The sequence below is a fragment of the Lepisosteus oculatus genome, chromosome 4, assembly GCF_040954835.1.
Source record: "Lepisosteus oculatus isolate fLepOcu1 chromosome 4, fLepOcu1.hap2, whole genome shotgun sequence".
NCBI lineage: Eukaryota > Metazoa > Chordata > Actinopteri > Semionotiformes > Lepisosteidae > Lepisosteus > Lepisosteus oculatus.
The window spans coordinates 12,737,203-12,747,316 of NC_090699.1; the positions used below are offsets into that span (position 1 = coordinate 12,737,203).

Consider the following 10,114-nt stretch of genomic DNA (forward strand, 5'->3'; position numbering starts at 1 on the left):
GGAGGCCAGCTGGTCTGGTGGTCAAGGTGCTGACCCTGTTGTACCGGGAGGCCAGCTGGTCTGGTGGTCAAGGTGCTGACCCTGTTGTACCGGGAGGCCAGCTGGTCTGGTGGTCAAGGTGCTGACCCTGTTGTACCGGGAGGCCAGCTGGTCTGGTGGTCAAGGTGCCGACCCTGTTGTACCGGGAGGCCAGCTGGTCTAGAGGTCAAGGTGCCGACCCTGTTGTACCGGGAGGCCAGCTGGTCTGGTGGTCAAGGTGCCGACCCTGTTGTACCGGGAGGCCAGCTGGTCTAGAGGTCAAGGTGCCGACCCTGTTGTACCGGGAGGCCAGCTGGTCTGGTGGTCAAGGTGCTGACCCTGTTGTACCCTGCAGCTCACAAACAGCCACAACAGAAAACAACCCACAGAAGTTCAGCGGGTGTCTCTCAGAAAGAGTAGGGGTGTGACCCCAGTGTCCTGGACAGACTCCCCTTGGTCTTTACCAGTCATGGCCTCCTGATCACCCCCCTCTCTGAACTGGCCTCATCACTCTGCTCTCCTCCCCACTGAGAGCTGGAGCATCATCACACTGGGGGGGTGGAGGGGGTCCCCAGTACTGGACAGCGCTGCAAGAGGAGGGTCCAGGAAGGAGCTGTAGAAGTGTAAGTTCTTGTTGTTATTTTTTATTATTATTATTATTATTATTATTATTGCTTATGTACTCTGAGAAACGGTGCAGACGCCTCTCTCCTGCTGCCGCCAGTGTGTGGAGGTTGTCGGTGCTTGGGGTTGGACAAGGGAAGCCCAGAGCCAGCAGAGGGCGCTCTCCTGCAGCTCGGCACCCGGGTCCAGGCACACTGCCCCCACTGTCGTTAAAAGTCTTCCTTCCCATCTTCTTCTGCTCTGCCATTTTCAAATTCCTCCTCTTCCTCCTCTGCCTCTCCCTGCTTCTTGTACTCCCAGTATATCCCAGTCAGAGTCTGTGCTGCTTCCAGTGACACCTTCAGCTTCCCCACAACCTCCTTCTGCTCATCCACACTGACAACTGAGAGAGAGAGAGGGGTTAATACAGACACACTGACTGACTGGACACTCCAGTACATTAACACTGCACTGAGAGAGAGGGGTTCATACAGACACACTGACTGGACACTCCAGTACATTAACACTGCACTGAGAGAGAGGGGTTCATACAGACACACTGACTGACTGGACACTCCAGTACATTAACACTGCACTGAGAGAGAGGGGTTCATACAGACACACTGACTGGACACTCCAGTACATTAACACTGCACTGAGAGAGAGGGGTTCATACAGACACACTGACTGACTGGACACTCCAGTACATTAACACTGCACTGAGAGAGAGGGGTTCATACAGACACACTGACTGACTGGACACTCTAGTACATTAACACTGCACTGAGAGAGAGGGGTTCATACAGACACACTGACTGACTGGACACTCTAGTACATTAACACTGCACTGAGAGAGAGGGGTTCATACAGACACACTGACTGACTGGACACTCCAGTACATTAACACTGCACTGAGAGAGAGGGGTTCATACAGACACACTGACTGGACACTCCAGTACATTAACACTGCACTGAGAGAGAGGGGTTCATACAGACACACTGACTGACTGGACACTCCAGTACATTAACACTGCACTGAGAGAGAGGGGTTCATACAGACACACTGACTGACTGGACACTCCAGTACATTAACACTGCACTGAGAGAGAGGGGTTCATACAGACACACTGACTGACTGGACACTCCAGTACATTAACACTGCACTGAGAGAGAGGGGTTCATACAGACACACTGACTGACTGGACACTCCAGTACATTAACACTGCACTGAGAGAGAGGGGTTCATACAGACACACTGACTGACTGGACACTCCAGTACATTAACACTGCACTGAGAGAGAGGGGTTCATACAGACACACTGACTGACTGGACACTCCAGTACATTAACACTGCACTGAGAGAGAGGGGTTCATACAGACACACTGACTGACTGGACACTCCAGTCCATTAACACTGCACTGAGAGAGAGGGGTTCATACAGACACACTGACTGACTGGACACTCCAGTACATTAACACTGCACTGAGAGAGAGGGGTTCATACAGACACACTGACTGACTGGACACTCCAGTACATTAACACTGCACTGAGAGAGAGGGGTTCATACAGACACACTGACTGACTGGACACTCCAGTACATTAACACTGCACTGAGAGAGAGGGGTTCATACAGACACACTGACTGGACACTCCAGTACATTAACACTGCACTGGGAGAGAGGGGTTCATACAGACACACTGACTGACTGGACACTCCAGTACATTAACACTGCACTGAGAGAGAGGGGTTCATACAGACACACTGACTGGACACTCCAGTACATTAACACTGCACTGAGAGAGAGGGGTTCATACTATACTGATTCACTCAATCATCAGTGCACATGTGATGGAAACTAGAGAGACAGATGAAAGAACAGTAAAGAGAAGGAGATCCTTACTGTCGATCTGCCTCTCCACAACATCACTTCCTGTCAGCAGCACTTCCTGCAGGTTGAGGTGGGCGTGGCCAACATCCACACACTCCTCCTCCTGTTCATCCATTGGCTCGCTCACCACTGTGAACTTTAACCTGTGTGATCAGGAAGGGGCGGGGCACAGATAGGCAGACGCTATTGGTCAGAGCTCACAGAGGATGAGTCACTGTACTTGCTGATTGGTTTGTCCCTCTGCTGATAGTGTCAAGTGATCATTACCCATATCGAAGTGTATTTATGTTTGTGTGTGTCCTGTAAGGGGCCGGTGTCCTGTCCAGGGTGTGTGTGTGTGTGTCCTGTGAGGGGCCGGTGTCCTGTCCAGGGTGTGTGTGTGTCCTGTGAGGGGCCGGTGTCCTGTCCAGGGTGTGTGTGTGTGTGTCCTGTGAGGGGCCGGTGTCCTGTCCAGGGTGTGTGTGTGTGTGTCCTGTGAGGGGCCGGTGTCCTGTCCAGGGTGTGTGTGTGTGTGTCCTGTGAGGGGCCGGTGTCCTGTCCAGGGGGTGTGTGTGTGTGTCCTGTGAGGGGCTGGTGTCCTGTCCAGGGTGTGTGTGTCCTATGAGGGGCTGGTGTCCTGTCCAGGGTGTGTGTGTGTCCTGTGATGGGCTGGTGTCCTGTCCAGGGTGTGTGTGTGTCCTATGAGGGGCTGGTGTCCTGTCCAGGGTGTGTGTGTGTGTCCTGTGAGGGGCTGGTGTCCTGTCCAGGGTGTGTGTGTGTGTGGGAGCTCGCAGGCACTCCCCTGCCCTCCAATCAGCACTTGCCCTCTGACACAGGGCGGGGCTGGCTGTGACATATCGGAAGACGATTGGCTGGAAGGTGGGTGTGGCGGAGGGGCCTGCCCACAAGCTCTCCTTCTCCCCCGTGAGAAAACGATGTCGTGTGTCTGAAGGACACCTTTGAGATAAGGTTAGGGTTAGCTCAGCTGTGTCTGGAGAGGAGCCAGGGTATCGGCTTCAACAACAGGGCTGGGCAGCTTGTTCCCCACCCCCACCACCCTCTGTGTACAGAAGAGCCTCCTGTCCCGACTGGAGGAGCTCACCCAGCTGTGTCTGGAGAGGAGCCAGGGTATCGGCTTCAACAACAGGGCTGGGCAGCTTGTTCCCCACCCCCACCACCCTCTGTGTAAAGAAGTGCCTTCTAATTCAAATGCACTTCGCTATAGTTTCCACGGGTGGCCTCTGCATCTTTGTCAAGGCCCCGTTCCGGTCTGCCTGAACAGCTGGGTCAGTCTCCTCCATGTGAGCAAGTGTAGAGATTGAGTTTCCTTAGCCTGGGGACAGGAGCTGTGGCCCCAGCGTCTGTGTCTCTCTCTCGTCCTGCTCCTCTCCCTCCCCCCTCCTCACCTGCCCTGGTTGGGGTCAGTTCCCTCCAGCATGGTGTAGAGGTACTGTCTGAGGGCTGCGTCCTGCACATGGTCAACATAGATCACTGAGAGAGAGAGACAATATTATATAATATGTCTTTGTTGTAAATGTCTGTAACATGTCTGTAGATTTTATTTTACTTCTATTTTTGTTTTGTTCCATGTTAATTTTATTATTTTTATTTGCTTTGGCGACACTGATTGTACCCATCGGTCATGCTAATAAAGCACCTTGAATTTAATTTAATTGAGAGAGACAGGGGGAGGGAGGGAGACAGGGAGAGGGAGAGAGAGAAGGAGAGAGACGGGGAGACAGACGGAGAGAGAGACGGGGAGAAGGAGAGAGACAGGGAGAGAGGGGGTTAATACAGTAACCTCCTCCTGCGTGCTGCAGCCCTGAGCTCTGAACACCAGTGAGCCTGTCAGACCCTGCAGGTCCTGAGGAAGACCGGGGTCTGCGTCTCCCCCGTCCACATCCCAGACACACAGAGGGCAATCTGGCTGCGTTCCCGACCCGGGACCCCGACAGCAGTGGGGTCTAGTGTGCAGAGCCCCCCCTCTGCTGTACAAACATTCCCAAAGACCTCCGGAGACATTGACCCCCGATCAGTCCCCCGGGCTGTCCGCTGGCTGTCCTGAACACGGTCCTCTCTGCGCCACGCCGCTGTTGAGGTTTTGTCTGTGGCCCCCTGGGAACAGCAACGCCCACGAACGGAGGGATCAGGACAGGATGGCGGGGTGTCCCGCCTGGAGCCGCCTGGCTGAGGGCGACCTCTCCGGGCCGGGACCCCCCGGGGGGAGAAAGCCGTGTGCGAGAGTGAGAGACACGCGGGGGTCAGGTCCGGTATTTCCAGTGTCTCAGGACAGGAAGTGAAGCCAATGGCCGACAGCCGAGTCCGGGGGAACTTGTCTTTCCGAGCTCCTTTCGGTGCCGCATGTCGACCCGCCTGCTGCTGCTTCATCTGACCCGGGAATAAAGTGTTTTGGACTGGGCTGGACTGGACTGAGCCAGCCAGCGGACACCCGGTCCCCCTGCCGCGCAGGGGAGCGGACACAGACGCTGACCAGGTGAAGACCGTTCTGATCAGAGAGGTCTGGTCTGGATGCGAAGGGGTGTAGAGACGCTGACTCTCTGATATCCTTGGGGAGAGAGCTCCAGAGCTCTGGGGGACAGATAGGAGCCCAGAAGTAAAGAGCGAAGGTTGCGAGGTGGGGAGTAGGGCGATAGTAGGTCAGACAGGTACTGAGGTGCCAAACCATGCGGAGCCTTGTAGGTGAGCAGGAGGATTTTGAAGTCCACACGGAACTTGACCGGGAGCCAGTGCAGGGACTCCAGGACAGGAGTAATGTGATCACTTGCACTAGACCTGGTCAGGATTCTGGCAGCCGAATTTTGGACAGACTGGAGTTTGTTCACTGTGGATTTAGACACTCCAGCGAGCAGCGAGTTACCACGGTCGATTCTGGAAAAAGACAAGTGTGGTGTCCAGCTTTTCAGCTCCAGTGAGAGACAACACCAGACCTAGTCTGGCGATATTCCTGAGGAGCAAGAATGATGTTTTTCACACATCAGAGAGAGAGACAGAGAGAGAGAGACGGGCGCTGGGATGGACAGACTCACCTCTGGTGAAGTTGTAGTGTATCTCCTCTCCAGCAGCAGGTTTCCGTAGCGACATCGGAGTCTCGGTGGTCTCCATGGGGACGCCCAGGAGGCGGTACTCCACGTAGATGCGCTGCACCGATTGGTCCAGCGCCACACGAGAGGTGGGGTCAAAGGTGAGGGACAGGATCTCCACTCGCAGTTTCTCGGCCTGGGACGAGGTGGGATAGAGGAGGGACTGACTCCGTGGACGGCCCCTGTCCAGAGGACAGGCACAGCCCCTGTAGTGAGGGCTGCGTCCCCACACACACACTGTCCTCTGATGTGCTGGCCAGAGGGAGGTCTACCACGCTGATATGAGCTCCGAGCGCAGAAGCAGCTGTCTGAGGCTGCTGGGACACCTCTGTCTCTTCGTGTTGTGAGAGGACTGGAGGTAATTAATATTTATTCCCTTAATTTAGACCTCTCTGTCTGTCTGTTGGTCTCCTGGTCGGTCTGTCTGTGAGTCAGTCTGACATTCAGCCTGTCTTTCTGCCTGTGAAAGCTCATTTCACTGTCTGTCTCCATGTATCTGTGAGTCAGTCTGTCTGTCCGTCTGTCCGCCTGTCCATCTGTCCTACTATCTGTCCATCTGTGTTTCCCTGTATCTGTCTGTCCCTGTCTCTGTCCTTCTGCATCTGCATCAGTTTCCCTACGGGGTTAATAAAGTCCTATCTATCTATCTTCTCACCTTTTTGGCCGGCATGAGTGGGCGGGGGATGATGATGACATCACTGTCAGTGGAAGGCTGTGATTCGCCAGACTCTGTAGTGACGTCACTGTCCAGTTGAGCTTTAAAGACAGAAGACTGAATTTATTTTTGCGGAGTTGTTGTTCTCCTGTGTGTTTGCTGTGGTTTGGTCACTGTGTGTGTTACTGTGGTTTGATCATGGTGGTGTATTACTGTGGTATTGTCACAGTGTGTGTGTTACTGTGATTTTGTCACTGTGTGTGGTACTGTGGTTACACAGCTCACCATGGGCACACACAAACACACTGGGTGTGAGAAGAGTGCGTTTGTGTTGCTGCTGCACAAACGCGATGGATGATAAGAGGAGCTTCACAAGGCACAACACTTCCAAACGACAACATTCACACCTCTCTCAGTTCCTGCTTCCTGACTCCTCCCAGAGTGCTCAGCCTCCACTTCCTGTTCCTGTGCCGCTTCCTCTTCCATGGCTGCTTCCTCTGCCACTTCCTGCTCCACGTCTGCCACTTCCTGCTCCACCTCTGCCACTTCCTGTTGGCGGGTGGAGGGTACGGAGAGGGTCCGTTAATCCAAGAGAGAGGGAAAGATCTGTCCCGAGTCGGTCTCACACCACAGGAGTGATCAGGCCTGCTCACTCCTTGCCTGGGAACCACAATTCGCCCTCATTCACCCCCGTGTCAAACTCCTTCTCTGCCCCCCCCCTCCCGGCCGTGCCCGTGTGTACTGTGTGTAGTGTGCGTGTGTTGGACACTGACCTGTGTCTGAGTCTGCCTGCGCTCCGGCTGCGTTTGAGACGAGCCGCTCGCCAGCTTCATCTGAGAGGGAGAAGGAAGGACAGGTTATCTCCACCTCCCCCCCGAACTACCAGTGCACTCCAGCGCACACTCCTGCACACTCCCACAAACTCTCACACTCTTCTGCGCACCACAACACCTGCACACACTCTGACACACTCCCTCAAACCAACAAACTCTCTCTCACACTCTCCGATGCACACCCTCACAACACTGCACACTCTCACACACCAGCTCACACTCCCGCAAACCAATACACTCCCACACACTGACACACACTCCCAGACTCCCACACACTCTCTCACACAGTGACACACACTCCCACACACTCTCACACACATTGACACACACTCCCACACTCCCACACACTCTCACACACAGTGACACACTCTCCCACACTCCCACACACTCTCACACACAGTGACACACTCTCCCACACTCCCACACACTCTCACACACTCCCACACACTCCCACACACTCTCACACACAGTGACACACTCTCCCACACTCCCACACACTCTCACACACAGTGACACACTCTCCCACACACTGACACACACTCCCACACTCCCACACACTCTCTCACACACTGACACACACTCCCACACTCCCACACACTCTCACACATTGACACACTCTCACACTCCCACACACTCTCACACACAGTGACACACTCTCCTACACACTCCCACACACTCCCACACACTCCCACACACTCTCTCACACAGTGACACACACTCCCACACTCCCACACACTCTCACACACAGTGACACACACTCCCACTCTCTCACACACTGACACACACTCCCACACACTCTCTCACACAGTGACACACACTCGTACGCTCCAGTGCACTCTCTCTCTCTCTCTCTCGTACCCGAGGCTTGGCGACCGGTGTCTGCGCTGGGCCTGCCCTCTCCAGGCCTCCGGTCCCGGCTGCTGCGGCTGCTCGGTGCCCCGGCGGCGCCCCCGGTGGCTGGAAGGGGCACTGCCAGCGCAGGGACACCCTGACGGTGCCCCGAGGCTGCCCCCCGGCGTCCCTCAGGACGAAGTCACCTGCGGGAGGGAGACACAGGTGAGTCCCGAAGGGGGCGTGTGACCCCAGCGAGGATGCTGTGGCGGCGACAGGCCTGTCCTCGTCCCCTCGGGGGCTCCTCCTGCTGGGAGGGTCCATGCAGGTCCCTCTTCTCTCTTCACAGGGGAACCCCGACCCCCCCGTTCTCCGACCGGTTCGTACATCTCGGGAACTAAACTAATAGACAGCATTGCAAACAAAGCAGGTGCGTTTCCCACAGTGAAGGAGACACACGAGGTGCGTTTCCCACAGTGAAGGAGACACACAGGGTGCGTTTCCAACAGTGAAGGAGACACACAGGGTGCGATTCCCACAGTGAAGGAGACACAGGAGGTGCGTTTCCCACAGTGAAGGAGACACACGAGGTGCGTTTTCCACAGTGAAGGAGACACACGAGGTGTGTTTTCCACAGTGAAGGAGACACACGAGGTGCGTTTTCCACAGTGAAGGAGACACACGAGGTGCGTTTCCCACACTGAAGGAGACACACGAGGTGCGTTTCCCACACTGAAGGAGACACACGAGGTGCGTTTCCCACAGTGAAGGAGACACACGAGGTGCGTTTCCCACAGTGAAGGAGACACACAGGGTGCATTTCCCACACTGAAGGAGACACACGAGGTGCGTTTCCCACACTGAAGGAGACACATGAGGTTCGTTTCCCAAAGGGAAGGAGACACACAAGGAGTGTTTTCCACAGTGTCCTGAGCTCCAGCAGTGTTACAGGGTGTTTAGACTTCCAGCCAGCCACGGTCTCCCAAGTCATGCCCCCCTCCAGTCACCTCTGGGGCGTCAGGCTCAGCAGGGGTCAGCCCAGGGTCACAGCTCTACAGAGGGGTGCGCTCAGTGGGGGGCTTCAGTCTGATAGCTACCTGTTACCCCAGGTTATTGCCCTGGGGGAGGCGGGGGGGGCAGGAGGAGACCGGTCAGGTGGAATCAGGGAGGTGAAGATGCCCCCCCGGTGTAAGCGGGCGAGAGAGAGCGGCGCCCCGTACCCCTGACGGGCCGGCCGGCGGCCAGCGGGCGCAGCGGGACGGGCGTCTTGCCCAGGTAGGCCGGAGGCGGGGGCGGGCCGTCCCCATCGTCGAACGCGTACACCCAGAGGCACGCCCCCTGCAGGTACCGGCACAGGTCAGGGGTCACGGCCAGCGGGAAGCGGGCGCGGTCGTGGAAGACGGGGTCCGCACAGCAGGGGATGATGGGAGAGGTGTGCGGGGGCAGGTCATAGAGCCGGTACATCAGATATGCATCGGGAAGTAGTCCCGGCCAGCGCGCGCTCAGGCCATGGCAGTGCTCCATGACAACCTCCAGCTCATTGGGTATCCCTCCGCCGGAGAAGTCAAATAGTTCCTGGAAAACAGAGAGACTGAGTCACTGACTGGCGCACTGACACTCTGACGGACACACTGACACTCTGACTGACACACTGACACTCTGACAGTCACTCTGACACTCTGACACTCTTACAGTCTCACTGACACACTGATGGACACACCGACACTCTTACAGTCTCACTGACACACTGATGGACACACTGACACTCTGATGGACGCACTGACACTCTTACAGTCTCACTGACACACTGATGGACACACTGACACTCTGATGGACGCACTGACACTCTTACAGTCTCACTGACACTCTGATGGACACACTGACAGTCTGACAGTCTGCGAGCTGATTACCAGTCAAACCACTCCACCCAGCGCTAGCAGGGTTACCTGGGGCCCGCTGTCCGGCCAGCCCAGCGTGTGGTAGGACAGGTACCCCGGGTCCCTCGGCCCCTCTGCCCCCTCCAGGGGCGGCCAGAGCCTCACCCAGAAATCCAGCACCCCCAGAATCTCCCCGTCGGGCCCTGCCTCGAAAGAGAGGGACACCCCAATATCACTGGGGATCATCGTTCTAAAACAGAAGTCCTGTACTGCAGACAGAACTGTTACAGCACTATAATAATAATAATAATAATAATAATCATCCCA

General features: G+C 55.8%; 1 protein-coding gene across 1 annotated transcript in view; it reads right to left on the reverse strand.

Annotated features, from left to right (window-relative positions):
* Positions 1–687: 687 nt before the first annotated feature.
* Positions 688–10,114, reverse strand: part of rpgrip1 (RPGR interacting protein 1) — a 28,728-nt gene continuing 19,301 nt past the window's right edge. Inside the window, 10 exon segments of the mRNA XM_069188267.1 lie at positions 688–1,024; positions 2,524–2,654; positions 3,897–3,981; positions 5,538–5,727; positions 6,247–6,347; positions 6,654–6,795; positions 7,020–7,079; positions 7,938–8,116; positions 9,131–9,485; positions 9,857–9,990. Coding sequence (XP_069044368.1) covers positions 852–1,024; positions 2,524–2,654; positions 3,897–3,981; positions 5,538–5,727; positions 6,247–6,347; positions 6,654–6,795; positions 7,020–7,079; positions 7,938–8,116; positions 9,131–9,485; positions 9,857–9,990 — 1,550 coding nt within the window. The 3' untranslated portion in view covers positions 688–851.